This window comes from Glycine max, chromosome 2 (genome assembly GCF_000004515.6).
Source record: "Glycine max cultivar Williams 82 chromosome 2, Glycine_max_v4.0, whole genome shotgun sequence".
Classification (NCBI taxonomy): domain Eukaryota; kingdom Viridiplantae; phylum Streptophyta; class Magnoliopsida; order Fabales; family Fabaceae; genus Glycine; species Glycine max.
In genome coordinates, this window is record NC_016089.4 from 2,948,825 (window position 1) to 2,971,737 (window position 22,913).

General features: G+C 28.1%; 2 protein-coding genes across 3 annotated transcripts; both read right to left on the bottom strand.

Annotated features, from left to right (window-relative positions):
- Positions 1-3,282: 3,282 nt before the first annotated feature.
- On the bottom strand, positions 3,283-6,725 carry LOC100792641 (WAT1-related protein At5g40210). Its single transcript, XM_006574532.4, has 7 exons — positions 6,398-6,725; positions 6,234-6,299; positions 6,034-6,147; positions 4,693-4,918; positions 3,996-4,154; positions 3,724-3,875; positions 3,283-3,618 (listed from the first exon to the last, which is right to left on the bottom strand). The coding sequence occupies exons 1-7, from the start codon at positions 6,568-6,570 to the stop codon at positions 3,441-3,443; spliced, it is 1,068 nt and encodes a 355-aa protein (XP_006574595.1). The 5' UTR covers positions 6,571-6,725; the 3' UTR covers positions 3,283-3,440.
- An 8,587-nt stretch (positions 6,726-15,312) lies between these two features.
- LOC100793168 (WAT1-related protein At3g28050) lies at positions 15,313-18,748 on the bottom strand. 2 transcript variants are annotated; one of them, XM_003519765.5, is made up of 7 exons: positions 18,435-18,748; positions 18,279-18,344; positions 17,649-17,762; positions 16,426-16,666; positions 16,077-16,235; positions 15,705-15,856; positions 15,313-15,622 (listed from the first exon to the last, which is right to left on the bottom strand). In XM_003519765.5, exons 1-7 carry the CDS (start codon positions 18,611-18,613, stop codon positions 15,484-15,486), a joined length of 1,050 nt encoding a protein of 349 aa, XP_003519813.1. In that variant the 5' UTR covers positions 18,614-18,748; the 3' UTR covers positions 15,313-15,483. The 2 variants fall into 2 exon arrangements, with proteins under 2 accessions (XP_003519813.1, XP_040866337.1); XM_041010403.1 differs by lacking the exon at positions 16,077-16,235 and having other exon boundaries at positions 18,435-18,741.
- Positions 18,749-22,913: the final 4,165 nt, after the last annotated feature.

Below are 22,913 nucleotides of genomic sequence, written 5' to 3' on the forward strand. Positions count from 1 at the left end.
CTACTTTTTGATGTAATGTTAATTTTTCTCTATTTATAATTATTTCAATTTATACTTGCAAGTACTAGTATACTCTAACTTTGGTCCCCCGCATGAAAGAGCCTAATTTATTTATTTTCTCTCTCAAATTCCTTTGCATAGCTAAAATAGTAAATTGCATTAAGAATAAAGATATATAACAGGCTAAACAATTATAAACTTATCCCTAGTGATGACTTTATTTAGATATCATGTTTCAGTTCTATTAAAAAATAATATTTTCCAACGCTACTCCTAAATCTTACCATGCAAATGGGTGATCAAGCCACAAGAAATAATATTAAGCACATGAAAAGATAATGCAAATGTAGTATTCATATATAGATAAGAAGAGAAATTACATCAAGAGTAGTTGGCTGTCAAGTTTCCAACAAAGGGGATTTAGCCTCTCATTGTCATAGAGGCTTTACAATTGCAAGAGAGGAATATTTAGTAAAGGGAGAAAATATAAGAAAGGGAACGGAGGAAAGGAATGATTCCAAATGTTTGTTTCTCCTTCTTCTAACCTTTGTCTTCTATAAAAAATTGTATTATTCTCTTGGAATTTTTGTGTGATTTTTTCTTCTTCTCTCTTCTTCTTTTAAAAGTGCATATTAACAGGCTTCTTACACTAAGTCTGTCCTTACTTTCCTTAATTAACCTGTTTTTCTTAATTAGTTTGTTTTTCTTAATTAGTCATGTTTTCCTTAATTAGCTCGCTATCCTTAATTATTCATACCTTCCTGAATTATCCTATTTTTTATGGCTTTATCTTACTCACTAAGCATCATAAATTCATCACTTTTAATATTCTCTATACAAAAACTTAAATGATGTTAATTTAACAATTATTTGCTCAAAAAAGAAAAATTAGAAGAAAAAATTACTAATTCTTATATAATTTGACTCCAAAATATACTCATAATTAGCAGTTATCAATGACCCTCACAATAACGACGACAACTTCAACAGTGATAGAGCGACACTGCAGGAGACACTGACAGAGGCATAGTGACACAGATGGAGTGAGAGGGGACACAAAGAGATCAATCGAAGTGGAGTGAGTGGAGTGAGAAAGGGCTAAGGCGAGAAACTATTAAAAATCAAAATTTTCCTTATTCAAAGATGATTTTTTAAAACCGTCTTTAAATACTCCAAAACGATAATGATTTTTAGGAAAAATTGTTGTCGTTTTGCGGTTTCAACGACATTTTCGCAAAAATTGTCATTAAAATATTCCTTATATTTACAAAAATGCTACCGCTTTGAAAACGACAACGATTTTAGGAGAATTGTTGTTGAGCTTACGTTGTAAAAACCATTTTTTTAGTAGTGTTAGTTAGCAATCCATGAATAGCATGGAAGCAAAATTTTATTTGAGAAGCAAAATGTTAGTTTGTGCTTAAGAATGTTGGTGCAATGCTCCTGTCACTTGAGCACACTGTCACTGTTTGACTTGATAATGCTTTGTTTGCATGTCCTTTTGATATATGACTTTACATTTATGTGAAAATGCTAAAGCAGCTATACACTAGTTTAGGCCATGATCTCAACATAAACGGATACCAATCCATAAAGTATTTCATGTTTACAAATCAGTAGCGGACAACAATTGGAACTCGTGGAAATTGGAACTATTCACGTCACAATGAATCATGATCACTAAGTATATGAACCAAACTATGTAACTTTGTTGACAGTTATCTCTGCCTGCACAAATTTATCTTCACTAAAGCGTGGTTGTCGACTCCATGGCTATATCTCTTAAATTTGGATGTAACTTTAGCATCTCTAGCCACAATGCACTTATCAACATGCCAATCAGTGTTACGAGTAACGTAAATGTCAATTTATCAATGATTACAATTATTGATCAACAGGAATAGAAAATATCAAACTAAATTCTTACATTGGTTGGAAAGGAGGAGCTTGAGGGTGAAGGAAAAAGAGGAGAAATAGAGGTCACGGATTTGAATCCCCCAATATCATTTCTAATAAAACTAGCATATGTGATAAAAAAAATATTCTTACGTTAATTTGTACCATAAATAACATTTAACACACCATTAGGTAAACCATACTCAATTGTTAACTCTGCCACCATCACATTTGAAATTTGAGATGAGAAACACCTGAAAAGATGGTTTGTACTTATAAAAGCCCTGTTATAAGAAAAGTATAGCAAATAACTCAAGGCTTATGTATTTTTCATACCTATAAAATATTTTTTTTTATATTACTACTTTTTTTTCTTCTCCTAGTACCTATAATATTTTTATGTTTAATTTTTATACATGTCGTTACTGTTTATCCTTTAATTGATGATATGATTGATGAAGTGTGATGTTATTAGTGTCACATCATCTTGGTTTAACTAAGTTGTTGTTCTCTCATTTGTCATGTCATTAAGATTTTTTTTTTATTAAATTGTAATTTTAGTCCTCTATAATTTTAAATCTATAATTTTGATCCCTTATTTTTAAATCAAGACATATAGTCCTCCTATTTTAAAAAATACGCAACTTTAATCCTTGACGCTTATGTGATAAAAGATTAAATGAAGTAAAAAATAAAAAGTGTCTTAATAAGAATTGAACTCATAATCATTTATTCAAAAATAAAATAATAAATCACTAAAATACTTATTTTATTTAGTTAATTATATTAATATTATTTTTTATGTATTATTATTCAAGAGTTATTAATTTTTTTTCGAATGATAAAAAATTTTAAATTAAAAAATATTTAATATATAATTTTTTAAAAATAAAAGAACTAAATATCTTAATTTAAAAATAAAAAAACTAAAGTCACATATTTAAAACTATAGGATACCAAAATTACAATTTAATCTTTTTTTTTAATTTTAAAAATCTATAACCAACCATAATCCCTTTCCCTCCGCCTCTCCTTCCCTTGAGCAACATCCATCACCCCTCCACCCTCACCGTTGCACCCCTTCCATCCCATAGATCTCTCGTCTTGACACCGTCACGGCCGTCGCCGCATATCTCCAATTGTGACACCAAAATTGTGAGAATGTATAGAAGAAACAATATTTTAAGTTTATAAAAAATCTAATGAATGTAAATTTAACACATTTTTTAATGCTCAAATTTAAAACATTTAACTATATACAACTTATATTTGTAAGTATAAATAACTCTTATAGTGAGAATAAGACAAGTAATAGTTTATTGGTAGATTAGAAGGAGAATGATATATGCCATAGATATTTTCTTCAGGAAATAGAAAGGACAAGGGTAAGGAAACATATTTGTTAATTAGTAACCTAGCTAACAACTTGCCACCTGCCAGTTTCAATTCTCCAATACTAAAGACAATGTTTTCGACAGAAATTCACACGGTTGTCCCGTAATGCATCCATCATGGGATAAAGTATCCTCAAACTTTTCATGCTATCATACAAAAGAACTTGTATCTTTGATTTTGTTCGGCAATAGAGGGGCTTCAGAAGAAGGCGATGATGAGATAATGCTACTACTGGTCCCATATTTTTCGTAAGCCATTGTTTCTTGTTGAGCCTGACCCCATATTACAGCGTAAAACCCAATAGCTATTATAGCAGCTCCTATGATGCTACACAACAATCAAAATCCAAACAAATTATTAATTAGAAAAAAAAATTACTAGTACTTTTCACTAATGTTATTTTCCTCATAATTAATTACCACATTTACGTACCTTCCAAGATATAGAGCATCTCCCAAAAATACAATCCCCATGGCAAGTGCAATGACAATCCCTAAAGGACTGAACATGGCAACATATACAGGGCCCTTCTTTCGACACGCCCATACATACACCACATTTCGTGTAGACATCACAACAATGCCCTACAAAAGCCATAAAATAAACTATAATCATAAAATAAGGTCACAAGTTCCAATTGTACAGAAATATTGGTCACAACTCACAAGGTTACAAGTTCCAATTGTACAAAACTATATACTTACTGAATAAAATATGCACACCAACTCCATATCAAGTTTAAGTATCCATGCCTTAGGATTTTCTTCTGCAATGAAAGCGACAATGAAAGATAGGATAACAGAAAAACTGGAACTAATGGTTATCAGCATTAGCTCCTCAGGGTAGTCTTTGATAGTCCATGTCTGCATAATGCATATAAAAAGACTAATTTTTGTTATGTTAGGTCAAAGTGCCACACTACAGAAAGAAAATATCATTTAATTATTAAGAGGAAAATGATTCAATTAATTGATATAATCCTTTTCTAATAAAAATTAAATTATTAATATATAAATATTATAAGTCTATGCTAACTGATATTATTAAGAATGATACTTATGTCAAATTGATTTTCATCAAAATGAGATAAATCACAATTTTTTAATGATGATTTATATCTTCGTAGAAAATAGTTGGGATAAACTAATAATATGACATAATATTACAAATATTAATTTTCTACAGTAATATATAGAATAGTTTATTAATATGGTACATTATGCAATTAGTATAAACTCATAATATATATTTATATTAATAATATAATTTCAATTCTATTAGATAAAATAATTATGTTAATAGAGAAATTTACTATTTAACAAGTATGGTTCATGATTTCTTTTTTTTTTTTTTCCAATGTGAACACACATATACTTTAAATGTTTAATAAAATTTATTTACCTGAATAACTAGCGAGACTGAACCACAGAAGCAACCAACTGCAAGGAGAAATCCTCCTAGTAGCCATTTGGACTGTTGAGATGATAGAAAAGCATTGTTTGGCATCACATCAATTGTCATAGGCAACCCCTTGTATAAGGTCATAATTAATGCTCCAGCAATTGAGACCACAGTTCCAATGGATTTTGCTTGGCAGCTTTGTAGTTTTAGATCCAACCTTTCCATCCTAAAAGCACATATCAATGCAAAGGGTTCACACTACATTTTTAATTAGTTCATATAAGCGTACAAAACTTGTGATTGGTCTAACACTTTTAAAGGTAAACAGATCTTTAACTTTAATTATGTATCGTTTCCTCCATGTTTTGATCATTCAGTTTACGAATTTCCTTGAGAAATAAAATTATATCCTCTCCCTTCTATTTAAAAAATGAGAAGAAAAAAAACTTTTTTCTTAAAAAAAAGGAAGTAAATTGATTTCTCTCTTCACTTTGTTAGCTCCCCTCTTTCTTCTCTATCCTTGACATCTTGTTTGAAGTCATCTTTTAAGTTAAAATATTAAAAAAATATCAAATAATTCACATTGTTATTTTATATTAATTCAATTAATCATTTGGTGCCTACTTAGGTACACTTGTGCACACTTTTTAGTTTAGTTCCTTCACATAAAAACTCTACGTTTTAGTCTATGCCGTCAATTCCAATGTAACACCGTAATTTTTTTTTTGCTATCATTGCCATGTGATGAGGTCAATTCATGTGCACTGTTGGCATGCTAAGCTGATGGGTTTATAATGATTTATTATTCATTTGGTCATTGCTCAAACTTTGCATTTTAGTCTCTTCCTAGAATCTCTACATTTTAGTCCTTATGCGAACAATTTTTTTATGTTTCAGTCTTTACCATCATTTTTCAAGTAACTCTGTTAATTTTAAGAGTTCTAAAGTTGTTAATACACTGCAATTCACGCGTGAATTTTGGTTGAACTCGGAATATTTCTTCGCTAGCCAAGGATTAATTTTTCAAAAAATTAAAATTCATTTAAAAGATTGATATCTTTTAACATATTTTTTTTTTCTTGTGCCATATCAAACTTCTGACTAGACAAAATTTTCTGTCAATTATGATGTTAGGACGGACCACGCGTGAATAAAGACTGAGAGAAAACTCTTAAAAAAATACTATACTATATTGAGCTTTCTATTTTATTAATGAAACTTAAAAGATCAAGTTAAATATAAAATCAATCCTTTTTTTATTAAAAAAAATGATATTAATGCAACAATGAAGAGCATCTAGAAAGTTAAAATTGCGTTAACAGAAAAGAATTGGAAGCACACCTGCAAATAATGGCAATTATGAAAGTATAAGCTGGAACAATATCCTCCATGGTTGACGTCAGAGTGGGAGAACTATACCCAAGTCCAGTATAAATAAGCGTCTGTATGGTGACGCTATCACAAGAAAATCCCTTACATCATTAACGATTAAATTAACATTAAACAAAAAAAAATTATTTTGCCGTTATTAATTAGCATACCTGAGCAAGCCAAGAACAAAAATTCTGAAGAGTATGGAATTATTGATCGGTGTGGGAGCTCTGTTTCTGTGAAATGAATCGAAGAGACATGTTATGTTTGCAAACAAACATGTTCCTAAGAGTGGTTTGGTTTGGTTTGGATGTGAAGCAACAAACAAACAAACCTGTGACGAATTGTGGTGGCTAGGAGCAGAAAACAGAATCCGAGAAGGTTTGAATACGCAACATAAACAAAAATGCTCATCCCTTTGGACATTGATGCTTTGATGAGAGTGTTCAAACCCACACTCAAGACCTGTGCCACAACCATTACAAAGGTTATCCCTGCGCCTTGCATTTCGTTCACTACTACTCTGTCTCTGTCTTAATTCCTCTCTTCAACGTGTGTTGTTGTTTTGTTTCTTTTGGTGAATAAACTGAATACAATGTGTGTGGGTTTGCGTGCGGTACTACTAATTGATTCAATGTTTGAGTACAGGTGTGACGTTAATAGATTATGAACGTGTGAGTGTGAGTGTCGATGAGTTGCTTTCAGATATATTTGAGAAACTAATCAACTATTCATATAGGGAAACATTTCTATAATTTGCTTAGAGGTGTGATGACGTGAATGTGAATATTATGCACCTGTCCAACCATTTGCTTTGAGAACTTGTTTTAATCTTTACGGCACTGGCTTATTTTACTTTACACGTTAGATTTCCACATTATTTTAATCATTCAACATATTTTGTGTACATATTTTTGTCTTATAAAGGAGGAAAGAAAATATAAAAAAAAATGTGAATTAATTAAGAAAATGGAAAAAAAAAACTCTTAAGAACAAAATTAATTGACATGATAACTGAAACTTGAAAATTTAATAGTTGAAACTTGGAGATTGATAAGCTACTTCTTCTTTTTTTGAGAGGGATAAGTTACTTCATTTAACTACAAGTGTTTGGTAATTGAAATTGGGTGTTAAATAAGTTCAAAATGTAAAATGACACAGAAGACTTAAAAACAGTTATTTTATATATAAATTATATTTTAAGAAAAAAATCTTTTTAGGTGATTTTAGTTCTAGGTTTTCCATAAATTTTGAATTTTTATCAAACTTTTTTCTAAAAATAAAATATTTTATTAAAAATTAAAATAAAGTAGGTATAATACCTAAAATAAATAGTGTAATATGGAAAATAAAATAAACTTTTTTAAAGATGAAATTAAGGTAGAGAGGTTTTTGGATGGAGATAGATACACTTTTAATTTGTCCAAATAAGCTTATAGTAGTTAGTCAAATAATATATATATATATATATATATATATATATATATATATATATATATATATATATATATATATATATATATATATATGAAACTTTTCTTGCAAAAGTAGATTTGTTTTATATTTTTTTTTACTAAAATGTTTTGAAAGGAAGTAAAAAACAAGATTCATCTATTAGCTTTTGAAAAAGTCCAGCTTTTAGAAAATATATAATAAAAACATTAATTAGAATATATTGACATTATAATATTTTTTATATTTTTCATTATATATAATAATTTTTTTGAATTTTTTTATAATAATTATTTTTAAAATTGTATTTGAAATAAATTTTGAATAATCAATAATATAAAATTATTTATATTTTTTAGGTGCAGACCATAGATGTCTTTTACTGAAAATAATCCTATTGGAGTAGAGTAGGAGTACTATGATAAGTAAAAACAATCTCTAATTATTTATAAATATATATTACTTTAGGGAATAGTGATTCAATGACCAAATATTTCAAGGAAGTAAGCTATCATGGTTCAAGTTTAATAACATCGCAATTTTAGGCGCGTTGGTTGCGTTTTGCCTAATTGTATCTCTTCTATTTTCCCCTTTTTTATAAAGAAACTTTCATATTTTAAAAAAAAAACACATATTATAATAAAAATATCTAATCCACATCATTAGCCATCTCAATCATATTTAATAATTTAATTATGTCATTCAAATTAAAAATACACACATCTCAATCATATTTAATAATTTTACTCAACCTTGACAGAAAGAAGAGTTCAGCCGTTACATCGATCAGTGCAGGCGGTAATTTGATGAAAGTAAAAAATGGTATCCATACTATCTAATGCTTTATCTTGAGTTAACCGACCTATGTGATTAGTGATATTTGAGATTATTAAAAGCACCCATTGGTGGATCGGAGCCACAGCAACTATACTCAACCGTTTTGTTTTACCTGATCATAGGTAAAGAAAAGTGTACCATAGTAATTATACAATAACTTGACCCATAGCCCATACAATTAGGATATTCTGCTTATAAGAAATGATTAAAAACAAAAAAAACAATCTAATTAGATTTACAAACAATCTAATTTATGTAAATTTATTAGCACGCTACGTATATACAAGTGATATTTGCAAGTATAAATAACTCTTGTAGTGACAATAACACAGGTAATATTATCGGAAATACTATTCTATCATTACATAAGAAAAAAATATTTATTTTGCAAGCACTCAATATTTATTATTATTATTTTTAACGAAAACAATTTCATATCAATTTTATGATTAAAAAAAAATTCATTGGGAGTAGCTAACAACTTGCCACTTGAATTGTGATTGGTCGGTACTAAGTTGTCTTGTAATAGAAGGACAACATTTACATACAGGAACTCATACAGTTGTCTCATAATTAATGCACGTCTCCATGCATCATATATGGGATAAAAGTATATCCTCAACCTTTTCATGCTATCATACCAAAAAACAAGTGTCTTTGCGTCTGTTCAGCAACAAAGTGGCTTTAGAAGGTGTTAGTGAGATAATGCTACAAGTTCCATATTTTTCGCAAGCCATCTTTTCCTCTTGAGCCTGACCTCATATTTAGAGCATAAACCCCAATAGATATTATAGCAGCTCCAATCAAACTGCACAACAAATCAAAATCCAACAACTTATTAATTACAAAAAATACAATAGTATTTACTACTTTGGCGCACTAACATTATTTTCCTCACAATTATATATTAGGCTTTCCAAGAATACCAATTAAAAAATTAAAAGGAAATTTTTTTTATGTGAAAATCATAATTAAATATAAAAAAATTATAAACAACACAATATTACGTATTTCAATAAAAAAAATTCCTTCTATTATTTGCCTTCTAGCTATATGTGTGTACCTTCCAAGATACAGAGTTTCTCCCAAAATTAAAATACAATTCCCATGGCTAGTGCAACGAAATTCCTAATGGATAGAACATAGCAACATATATAGGCCCCTTCTTTCGACACGCCCATGCATACACAACACTTCGCGTAGACATCGCAAAAATTGCCTACAATGCAAAAATCATATAATTAACTACAACTGTAAAATAAGGGCATATACTCATATGTCCCAAATGTACAAAATTATTAGTTTGCATGAAATAGTATTTTTTTTTCTTCTTTATTCTAGTGTCCATACTTACAGTATAGATTATGCACACCAACTCCATATCAGGTTTAAGTACCCATGCCTTAGGATCTTCCTCTGCAACAAATTAAAGCTACCATGAAAGATAGGATAACAGAGAAACTACAACTAATGGTTGTTAGCATTAGCTCTTCAGGGTAGTCTTTGATAGTCCATGTCTGCATAATGTATATTTTGTTATGTGAGGACAAAGTGTCATCATGTATAAAACATAGTTATTAGGAATTGGTATATATAATCTTACTTTGATAAAAATAAAATAAAATATATATATATATATATATATATATATATATATATATATATATTAGTATAAATATTATAAGCATATGCTAACTAATGAGAAGAATCTATGATATTGTATTTTCTTTTTCACGGTGAATATATGATATTGTTACAAATTGATTTTCATCAAATAGAATAATTAAATCGAATTTTTTAACAAATGATTATTTATACTTTTTAATTTTTAATTCACTATTTGTATATAAAAAAAAAATCTCAGCATTCTATGTTTAGTAACGTGCATACATACTCTTGAAAGTTTTTTTTACCAATTTTTTATTAATGCGCAAAGGTACCCTTAAATGTTTAGTGCAATCTAACCTGCATAACAAGAGAGACTGAAATACAAAAGCAACCAGCTGCAAGGAGAAATCCACCTAGTAGCCATTCTGATTGTTGAGATGAGAAAAATACATTATTTGGCATCACACCACTTGTCATAGGCAACCCCTTGTATAAGGACACAATTAATGTTCCTGCAATTGAGACCACAGTCCCAATGGATTTTGTCTGGTAACTTCGTAGTCTTAAATCCAGCTTTTTAATTCAGGGTATCCTTCAACGGAGTTAAAGAGTAATATATTTACTGAGGTATTGAAATTCATTATAACCTTTTTGATAGAGAAAAAAGAAATAGAGTAAATGGAAATAAAAAAAGAGTAAAAATAGGTGAAAAATAAAGTAAAAAATGAAAGTGTTAGATGAGAAATAGACAAGATCACGAGAAAAGAGCTAAAAAGATGAGTAAAAAATGTGAAAAATAATATAATGTAACCCATCAATTTTAAAATATTTCTTCTCTAACTCTTGCCTACTAAACACATTAACTTATTTTTATCTTCTCAAAATTATTTTCATGTTCTATACCAAACAAGTCATTAAGGGATTACTATCTTTCAAACAAATATTTTTTCCAACAAATCATTTGTCTTGTCACTCGCCATGTTAGCTAGAATATGAGTACTATATTATCACTAATATGTCACGTTAATAATTTTTCAAAGGAACAAATTCTACAATCATAAAACTATATATAAAGACCAAAATGATTTTAAGACCGTAAAGTATATTACATTTGTATTTTTTTGGTATAGTATTTTTATTGTAGTAATTTTTTAATTTTTTTTCTCACTATTTTTGCTAGAATTGGATATTAATGCAACGATGAAAGGCATACAAAAAAGTTAAAATTGCTTTAACAGAAAAGAATTGGAAGCTCACCCTTTATTTTTATCATAGAAACTCAAAATGTCAAGTTGGATAACCAGTTAGTTTTGCTAATGCAAAGGCATGAAGAAAATTAAAATTGCTTTAACCTGGAAACAATGGCAATTATGAAACAAGGTCCTCCATGGTTGACGTCAGAGTGGGAGAACTATACCCAATTATAATACAAATAAGCGTCTTGTTGGAAATGCTAACACAACAACATCGACCACTTACATCATTAACAATAAAACATTACATGCGAACAAAAAATGATATATTATGAAATTATCTAATATTTTTCTTTATATTTTTTAATACTTATTATGAAAAACCTTAAACGTTATATATTTTGAAACGGATGAAATATTATTACGCACACTTTGGTGAAGGTAATTACTGTGCTAATTACTTGGCTACATTAGTTGCTGCTTCGGATTAGGGGTAGCAAACCGATTGAGTATTTATTTACCATTCATCCAATCTATCCACAAATCACATTTCTAATGTTACACCAGGTGCCGAAGGTAATTTAAATTTCTTTTTCGAAAGAAGGTAATTTAATTGACGACAGTAAAAAAATGGAATCCAGAAATTCTAATGTTTTATCTTCGAGTTAACACATATGTATGTGATTAGCGGGGTTTGATATGATTAAAAGCACCCATTGGAGGAGCTAGACCCTACTATACTCAACCGTTTTGTTTGTTCTCGTAGGTAAATAAAAGTCTATTATGATAATCATACAATGACTCAACGCACAACTCATACATTAAGCATCATTTGCGCATAAGAAATTATTAAAAACAAAGAAAGAAATGAAATAGAAATTAAGATTTTTATATTACTTCTAAAAATATATTCAAAAAAATGGAAATCAAACCATATTCTTGACATAATAATTTATATAGTATTCTCCATAGGTATTTAAAATTAATAAATAATTTTTTGAGAGGAAATAAAATTATTTTTATGATAAAGTTTATTTGACTATTTTAATTAATAGCTTATTAAATGTTAAAGAACATATGTTTTAATTCAAGAAGCAACCCTGCAATAAATGCGTGGAAAAATTACACATACGGGAAATAAAATATTTTATGCGAGGCTAACATCAGGAGTTGTTTGACACGTCAGAAGTTTTGAGTTTATTGCAAATTTTAATTGGAAATCTTAATTCTTATGTTTGATATTCATTCTAAAAAAATAAGATTCATGAGAAATAATATTTTTGTGAATTCTTTTAACAAATTTCTCACAATTCTTTTTATGAGACGTGTGAATCTTATTTTTTTAAGTTAAATTTTTCTTACTATGTAATAAAAATATCATATTATTTTTATTAATGTAATAAATAATTAAAATAATTAATAAAATTACATAATTTTTTAATTCCTAAAAAAATTATCTAAATATTTCAGATAACTAATAAAACAGATTTTATTTGTTTTCGGCCATTAAAGTTAGACAAATATGTCAAGTATTGATATTTGGGTGACACAGAAACTAAACTAACCAGTAACGAACTCTCATTTGCCGTAACTTGTCAACTAATTATTGAGTCCAAATGGGCTATTTCCGTCAATAAGAAAATCCAGAGCAAATCTTGTATAAGTATGTTAGATTTGCCCACAGATACTTAAAGAAAGATAACTCACTATTTTTTTTAAAAAAATTAATAAGAATAAAATATATTTTTGATTGTAAATATTCAAATTTTATGTTTATTTTTTATTTTACTTTTTTATTGAGTTTCTAATAAATTAATAATTTTATTTTTTTCTTGATATTTTTTAGTTTTTAATAAATTAATGAATTTTGTGTTTGTTTCTTGTTAAATTTTTTTTATTTGTTATTAGTTTTTTTTTCAAATGAAGTAATAACACATGAATTTTTTTTATCATGGAATAAACATAAATTTTATTAATTTATTAGGGACTAAAAAAATGTCAAAATTAAAAATAAATTTCTTATTTTATCATGAAAAAATAGTTTTTTTATAAAAAAAAAATACAAAATTTGAGTATTTATAAGATTACAGACATATTTTAGCTTATAAATAAAAATCCAATATATGAAACAAAACTTGCTTATTCATATATAAATTTTTCTTTCCCACCTTTCCCATTCTTGATCTTTTCCTTCGTCTCCTCTGTTATTTTTTAAGGTTATATTTGACAAACTAGTTGAAAAATTAATTGAAAGCTAGAAGTTAAAATGATAGTTGATAACTGAAAGTTAGATAATTAATTTATTAAATTATAAGTATTTAGTAAAACTAACGACCGAAATAGCTAAAAAAAGTAAAATGACGTAAAAATAATAAAATTATGATTTATTTAAAAATAATAATCAGAAAATTTGATAAATATGTTAAGGATAAAAAAGATAAAAAAAAACTAAAAGTTAGAAGTTAACATTTTAAAAAAATATTATTAAAATAAACTTGTTTATCCAACTATTAAACAAGTTTTTCACCTAATAAAATTAATTAAAAATTAACTGTAATGTACTGTTGAAGATATCATAAAGCTTTTCTTCAAATACTCTATTCATTCTCATTATCTCCTGAATTCTCAACCATATTTTATCAACAACCATCTCTACATAGACTCTTAGAGAAACAATAAGAAGAAAAGTTATAACCATTTTTATTTAATCATTATGTGTTTTCTTTGTTTCTCTTCATATAATCACATTCAAGATTTTGCATTTTCCTTCTATTTTCTTTGTGATTGTTCAGTAGTGTAATGACACAAGGACATTGAAAATTCAATGACCCTACAATAAGGTGTTTTCTACAATCGACAAGGTGAAAAGTTTTTACTATCATTAAGAATTCCTTATAAAAATGGTCAATTATTTGATATTTACAGTGTTAAATGTTTCTGATGACAATATTTGTTATTTGAACAAAACAAAGACCACTTTTGCGACAAAAGATTTCAGGGGCAACACATTTCGGCTCTAATTCAGTTGCAACGAGGTATAAACATCGAAAATTGATATTTGGAACTGTAGCGACTGATTTTACAACCGAAGAGTTATTTAAATTGATATTCGGTATTGATTAGAATTACCGACGGATTTGGCTTCCGTCGCTTGGTAACAACACATTTGAAGTAGTGACCGAACTGGGTTGCCGTCGCTAGAAGGCTTTGGAGTTCGTACCATATTAGCGACTGAAAATTATTCAGTCGCTATGTTGATATCAATATTCCTTTATTTCTTATATTTAATTATTAATAATATTATAAACATTTAATATAAAATTAAAATTATAAATAATAACATAATAGTCATAAAATAATTTAGTATGTAATTTTTTTAAAATTCATTTTTTTACATATTTTTTAAAAAGGCCTAATATAAATGTCTTATAACATAGTTTCTTTTACATTTAAATCTTCATAAAATATTAAAAAAAAAGGTTAAATTTGTGTGACTGACTTGTCAAATGCTATCTTGTGTGATTTGCAAATACCACAGTATTCATAAACATGCTCTTTATTTATCTTTGCAAAGATATTACACTTGCTTAGTACAAGAGATATATTAATATTCCGGAAAAAAACATGATCAAGTCTAGCATGCCATGTGTCACAGAAATAAGAATTAAAATTACTATCTATACAAGTATAAGGGAGTTTGAATAATTTTCCCAAACACAAATAAAGAAACAAATATTATAATATCTTACTTTTATCTCAAATGTAAATCCAACGAATAAAATCAAAATGAACATAAAAATAAGAATTCTGATCCGTTGAGAAAAATTACTTTTATTTTAAATGTAATTTTACAACTCCAAATCAAACATGCTTAATAGGTGGCCCAACCGCAGCTAACATATCAACAATTTTCTTCACACTTGACATATACTCAGTATAATCATTGATCGAACCTGTTTTCATTTTGTTCTTGAATTGTATCTTTTTTGCTGATTTTGTTTTTGCTCGAGTTCGTGAAGCAAAGAACAGTTCGAGTTTAAGCCAAAGTTGAGAAGAGGTTTCGCAGCCTATCATTCGAGTGATGAGATTTCGCAGACACTGACTCTAAAATTCAAGAAACAAGATGATCCCGTTGTTCCCAGTTGGGTTTCAAAGAATAGAAAGAGAAAAAAAGGAGCATTGGCTCTTCAGTATTCTGTATTCACTGTAATAATCAAAGTACATATTTTGAGATTATATATAATCCTATCTAAGAGAGCTGCATACAATTAAGTTTGTTACAAAATGGTTTACAATTACAACTGGTTAACTGGCATTGGCAATCCTTGTTTTAGGTAGACAAAAGAGGAGCTGAAGAAGATGTGACAAAATCATGGTTTTCATTCTTCTCATTTACCAGTTTTTCATCTTGAGCCTGAGCCCACATCACAGCATAAAATCCAATACCTATTGTAGCAGCTCCAATCATACTGCACCCAAAATTAAACACAATGTTTAACAGCAATTAATGTTTTTTCCACAAATGTTCTGTTCTTAAGTAGATGTATTTACCTTCCAAGATACAGACTCTCTCCCAGAAATATTACCCCCATTCCAATTGCAATGACCATTCCCAAAGGGCTAAACATAGCTACATAAACGGGTCCCTTCTTTCGCATTGCCCATGTGTATACAACACTCCGCATTGATACAACAAATATTGCCTACAAATATATTACCACAAAAATAAGTAAAATAATTCATGGATACTTAATATTTCGATGACACCTGGAGAGAAAAAGGGAGAAAGAGAAAGTGAGATATGTAATAATGTAATTTGATGTAAAAGAGAGACACAAAAAAATAATATGGATTGATGAAATAATTGATATGTACGAGTGTAAAACCAGGTTCTCCCAAGTCATACTAAAGTTTATGCTTAACTGAATAAAATACAGCTATCAACTCTTTATTAGATTTGAGTATCCAAGCTCTTGGATTGGCCTCTGCAAAGAGAGCTACTATGGTAGATAGGATTACCACCGGGCTGCAACAAATGGTTGTTACCACTAACTCTTCAGGATAGTCCTTGATAATCCAAGTCTGGAAAAGCACATAAAAGATTTTTACATGTTTGGGAAATGTTAATTTTGGGGAAAATAATCATTTAAAAAAAAAAAAACTCTTCCATTGATTAAAAAATTATCATTTTTCAAAGTAAGATAAAAACTAAACATTAAACTGCAAAGACTGCTTGCTGGGTGCATGTTGAATTTAGAATGGTTAGTTTTACCTGAACAATAAACAAAACTGAAAGGCACAAGCTAGATGTTGCAAGAAGAAAACCACCAATTATCCAATCTAATTGCACTGAGAGGTAAGCTTCACTTCCACCCAATACTAAGTTTCTCATAGAACTGCCAGTCAATGGCATTCCTTTGTATAAAGTGATTATCAATGCCCCTGCAATCGAGATCACTGTGCCAATAATTTTTGCATGGCTGCTACGCAGTTTCAGATTCAGATTTTCCATCCTGAAAGAGCACATTATAATATTCACTCCACTATATTTATTTTATTTTAATTTTCGTATTATTGCACAAGGATCAAAGAAGATGGAGTAGGGTAATTTAGTTATAATAAGAAATTAATTGTTCCACACAGAGTGTAATGAAATGTCATATAATTAAAAATTGTTAACTTATATAATAATTATTTCAAGAATTTAATTAGTATACACTAATATTATAAATATTTTTCACATTGTGTATTTTTTTAATCCATGATATTGGTGCAAATCTAGATTATTTATTTTACTGATGATTTGTATTAAAAAGTCTGACTTACTCTCGAACATTAGATTTTATGTAAATAAACTCAACTCATCATTAGTTGATCCAATCGCTTGCTATATATAAAAAATTATCATAAGATTATTAATTTTTATAATAATTATTTTAAAAATACTATTTGAGACAATTTCTAATTCGTTGAAAATATAAAAAGCTATACGTAGATAATTGATTTAAAATTTAACTTTTGCTTTAAAAGTGGTATCTCTTATATTTCCAATTAATTAAAAACGTAAATTTGTAATACTTACGATATATCAACATTAAGCTCTTATAAAAAAAATTACTTCTTATAAACCAATCACCTCTTCCAACTTACAAGTATATATATATGTATATATATATATATATATATATATATATATATATATATATATATATATATTTCTCCGGAGTCATGATTATTAGCGATAACACCCGGACATTTATCCTCCAAAAGTGCATGTAGCCATGTATTGCCATGGCATATGCTTACTGAAGATTAAATTTTGCTTTGTTAATTGGTCTGATAAATACTTTTTAATTTTATTTTATATTTTCACAAATAAATATAAAAACATCATTTGTTAAATAAAAAAATGTGCAGAGCCCATTAAATCAAGTGATTGAAAATTTGTTTTTATTCAGTCACATCAACATGGTTGAAAGGAGGAAGAGGACAAACCTGGAAATAATGGCAAATATGAAGGTAAAAGCAGGGACAAGGTCCGACATAGCGGAGTTTAGTGTGGGAGAGCTATATGCGATCCCAGTGTACGTCAACGTCTGCACTGCAGTACTGCACAGCTAGCTCAAGGTTACCCAAATAATCAAACCCAAAAATAAAACTTAATTAGATGCACATAAAATTGGAGTTGCACATAAAAATAATAATTCTTGCAATAGAAATTTACATGAAAGTCAATATAGATTATCAAAATAAAAAATCAATTCTCTTTGGACGAATAATACCAAAATCACTTCAAAAAAATGCATCTAACTTTTTCATAATCAATTTTTTTTCTTAAAATTTAATAATTATAATAAGTAATTAATGTTAATAATTGCATTTCAAGAAAAATAAATGATAAAAATAAGAACTAATTCTTTTAAAGTTAAATTTGGAGTAACTCTCTTAAAATCATTTTTTTATCATCACTATTTATTTTTTAAAAATCTAATGGTTGAAATAAAATAATTAATTTTAATTAATAGATTATAAAAAAATGAATAATAAGAATGAAGAATAATATTTTAAACTCACTCTTGGAGTAACTTAATATTTCCTAATCTCTGCAGCTAGCATTGTTCATACCTGAGGCAACAAAGAAGAAAAATTCTCCAGAGAATTGAGCTTGGAATTGGGGGAGGAGCTCTTTTCCTGTGATTTTTTAAGAGTCAAGGAATGACAAGAAAGTTTGTGAAAGGAAGCTAACCTTTTTTAGTTAACCCAGATAAAAAGGGTACACACCTGTGGTAGAGGAAGGTGGAGGGTATAAGGAAGAAGAGAGCCAAGAAGTTTGAGTAGACAATGAAAACAAAATTACTCATTCCATTGGTGTTTGCTGCTTTGATTAGAGTGTTCAATCCCACTTCCAAGAAAAGAGTTGCAACCATTGCTGCGGATACACTCACTCCTACACCCACCATTTTCTGTGACTTGGACTTTAATTTCCTTTGATATGCTTCTTTTCATTTCTCATACACCCATCTGGTTTATTTGAATTGATAGGACTTTTGCTGATGTTTACGACACTTAATTACTCCAACACACTCCATTTTTCTAAATTATCTTTTTCTCACATCACGTCGCCCCAACTGATTTAATTACTTTGATTATAACTATTGGTGCTTTTCAGGGACCCCACTATTCTCGAATTCTCCTACACTCCTACTTTGCTTTTCAATCAATCATTATTCATTACGTACAGTAGTTTCTCTTTTTAAAATGATTTTTCTAAGTCTAACTAAATCTTGAAAGATTCTTCGAGCACCCACGTTTTCAATTTCGTGATTTCCTTTCCTCCACGATTTCATTAATCTAATGTGTAACTCTTTGATGCTACTAACATCACAACAGAGAATTGGAAAAGAAAAAAAATACTCTAGTCAGCAGTTACAGAAAATATAAATGTATATCTTTTATCATAAAAAAGTTGCAGAAAAATATTTTTCCAACAGAAGCAAAACAAAATGCTTTAAAATGTAAGCATGAAACTCATGGAATAATTAATAAATAACTTCGTCGACAAAGTTTTTTTTTTTTACTGATTTGAAATTCATTCACAATAATGTTATCGTATTTAATTAAAAAATATTGAAAAATCTCTTTTATTTTATTTAGTCAGCTTTTTGAGAACTAAATAGCTATAGGAATAAGTTTGGATAAACTTGCAAATTGGACTTATTATTTTATTTGATTCTCTTTTGTCTCTATTCATGCTGGGGCTCTAATCCAGCTCGATGACGGTTGAGGGGAGATATGCAAAGGTGATGGTCTCACTTAGAGTGTGTTTGGTTATATTGAGGGAGAAGGAGAGAAATAGAAAAAAAAATTATGTCTTTTATATTTTATTTTAATTCAAATATCTTTTCTCTATTATTCTCATCATGTCAACACAACGCACTCTTGAAGAAATTATATAGTCCAAAGAAACAAGATTTGTTCAAATGTTTTAGAAACACATCCTTCCAAGTCAGCCCAAGAAGATTGAATAGAGAAGGGCAAGAAGCAATGTTCTACTAATACCGGGAAACGACCTTTAAGAGGTAATTTTTTGTTCTAAATGAGGATAAATTTTAAATAAATATTGAGAAAAAAATAAGTCGCAAGAACATTTTATGATTTTTGAGTTCAAAGTCGTAAATCATTTTATGACTTTTGTTTTTTTATTTTTTTTTTGTCTTTTCTACTAAAAATTTACTATTTAATTTTTTTAAAAGATTTTGAAGTCGTAAATAATTTTATTTAAATTAATTTTTTTAGTTTTAGTCTTATTTTATTTAATATTTTTTATATTTTTTCTCTCATGTTAAGGAATTTTTTTTCTTCTAATTATAGCACATTCCAACGAGTTCAACTTTAAAATTGTACATATAGACACAACTTCATTTTATTATTGTTTCATTTATAGAAAATATATTATATAAAATAATATAAAAAATATTAAATAAAAATACAAAAATATAAAAATATTAAACAAAACAATATACAAAAATATAAAAATATTAAACAAAACAATATACAAAAATATAGAAAATATTAAATAAAATTAAAAACAATATACAAAGTTGTATATTTTTATTTAAATTAATATTTTTAGTTGTAATTTTATTTAATATTTTCTATATTGTTTTATTTAATATTTAATGTTTTTATTTAATATTTTCTATATTTCTATGTTATTTTATTTAATATATTTTCTATAAATGAAGCACTAATAAAATGAAATTAATGAAATTGTGATTATATGTACGACTTTAAAGTAGAACCTGTTGGAATGTACTAAAATTAGGGGGGAAAATTTAACATGAGAAAAATTATAGAAAATATTAAATAAAATAAAAAAATAAAAAAATAATATATTAAATAAAAACACATAAAAAATATAAAAAAAATAATATACAAAAATATAAAAATATTAAATAAAATAATATATAAAAATATTAATTTAAATAAAATTATTTATGACTTCAAAATCATATTAAAAAAAATTAAGAAGTCTTGAAATTTTTTACGACTTCAATATAAAAAAAAAAAGAGCTGTAAAGTTTTACGATGTTGAACTCAAAAGTTATAAAATACCCTACAACTTACTCTTTTATGTGTATTTATTTAAAAGTTACTCCCATTTGATAATTTAGAAGAAAAAAATTACCCCTAAATAATTGTTTGGCCACTAATACCATTTAGAACTTGCAGTGAGTTCTGGAAATAAAAAACTCATTTATTGAAATGGGAAAATACATTTTAATAAATATCCAACTTTGAGCTGTTAGATTTTTAGGTTTGACCTAGTTTTTTTTTTATCACTATCTAATGGTCTTACCTAGTTCAAGTTTAAATACTTTAGGTTTGACCTACTTTAAGTTTAAATCCAAGTTTTTACAAATTACAAACACCATGTAGGGGCATATTAACTCATTCATGCTTGATTGGGTACGAAACTATGCATTTTTGTTTATGTAAATTTACTGCTACGTATTTACTCTGCATTACTCTTAATGAAATATTTTGCTGAGGTATTCATTCCCCATATATATTGTTAGTATGTATAATCAATAGTTTCCTTGTGATTTGTACAGAGATGCATCAGATATGCTAGCTCTGTGATTTTTACGAATATTGTGTTAATAAAGCATGTGGTGGAAGACTCAAAGCCCATAGGATTTTGGTTAAAGAAGGAGTACTATTGACAGAATGTCTAAGGCTAGCCTTAAAACCAATGAACTGGTAAAAAAGCAAAGCATAGGAATCATAGGCATAAAGCAACCTTAGCATGATACGGATTTGGAATGCTAATTGAAAGAGAAACTTAACAACCCGATGAAAATGTATATTGGCTAGTCATGTGCAAAAAAGGGAAGCATATGGGAATAAAGATGTATTACTTTGATATATAGGCAGATTTTTGTGGACTACAAATATGATAGGCAGATCATTAAATCAATGTGATATGATGTTGGAATACTGTGGTATTTATAGATTAGTTTGATAGGCAGATTTTTGTGGGCTACAAATATGACCCCATACAAGTTTTTCTCATCAAGGAAATTAAGATGTGAATTGGGCTCTAAATTCTAGCATCTCAGTGGGCTTAATGAGCTGTAGTTGTAGGAAATAAAAGTATTTATATGTTTTTTTTCAACAACTCTCATCCTAAGTTCAGTTCCTATAGAAAGATCTGAAGAAAATATTTTCTTTCATTCAAACGGGAAGGTGTTCATATTGTGGATGTGGCATTAGAAACCATCTCTTTAAAGCTCGTCTGTTGTTTAAATGGGAAGGAGTTCATATTATTGGAATACAACAGAGATTTCAACTCTTACAGGAATTAATTATTCATCACTATTGTGGTTTGTTCTGGATACAATAAGCTTAGTGTTTAAGTCTTGCTGTCAAACATGTTTCGCTAATTTAAACAGTTCATTACAACCTTTAATATTGTCTTTGTTTGTTTGGACATGAAAAGACTTGTCTCTCGGTTAATAGATAACTGAGCATACTACAACTGAAGATGACAACTGGTAAAGTCTAGATAGAGTATTTGTCCCCATATCCGAATTTGAAAAAAAAAATTTCATACTCGCCCTCATACCCTCAGCAATTTCAATCCGCAGCTTCACCAAGTCTCAATTCCTTGATTTCCTCAAAATTTGGATGCTCCTTTGGCCTTTGGGGATCAACAAAATCTTATACAATGATAGATAGATGACTCATGATTTCCTTTGTTGGATAATCAATGTTCCCTCAAATAAAATTATCCAAACTTACAAAGATCATGAGAATATAACAAATATTACATCGTAAGAAAAATAATAACAGACAAATATTTAACGTGATTCGGCATCTTTTGTCTACTTTCAAGGAACTGTCTCAAAAATATTTTCACTATCAGTTACAATATTGTAACTCACCATGAATAGTATATTATTATACAAACTCAAGTACCTCAGTCAATGGTTATTAGAAATAATAATACTCTATATCTCTCAACAAGTGACTTTGTTTCAGAATCTCTCTTCTCACACACTTTCTCTTTATTTGTTTTATATTTTTTACTAATTCTCTTCTAGTAAAATGTAATATTTCACTTTGCATTTAAGTCACCTAAACCTTAATGATAAAAATTCAATTCAGAATATGCATGCACCTTATCTTTTAGCTTGGAACTCTACAATTCTTCCTCTCAAGCCACAAGAGAAATATTCTTCAATCAATTTGAGAGTG

Bases quoted from the DNA above. Each gene is read 5' to 3' on its own strand.
- LOC100792641 (XM_006574532.4), bottom strand. From the start codon at position 6,570: ATGCAAGGCGCAGGGATAACCTTTGTAATGGTTGTGGCACAGGTCTTG. The intron at 4,919-6,033 runs GTGTGCTTCCAA...ATGTGCTTTTAG, and splicing joins ATAATTGCCATTATTTGCAG to GATGGAAAGGTTGGATCTAA. The intron at 3,876-3,995 runs GTAAGTATATAG...TGGCTTTTGTAG, and splicing joins TGGTGTGCATATTTTATTCA to GGCATTGTTGTGATGTCTAC.
- LOC100793168 (XM_003519765.5), bottom strand. From the start codon at position 18,613: ATGGTGGGTGTAGGAGTGAGTGTATCCGCAGCAATGGTTGCAACTCTT. The intron at 17,763-18,278 runs GTATGAACAATG...CTAGCTGTGCAG, and splicing joins TTTCTTCTTTGTTGCCTCAG to TACTGCAGTGCAGACGTTGA. The intron at 16,667-17,648 runs GTTTGTCCTCTT...GTGCTCTTTCAG, and splicing joins ATATTTGCCATTATTTCCAG to GATGGAAAATCTGAATCTGA.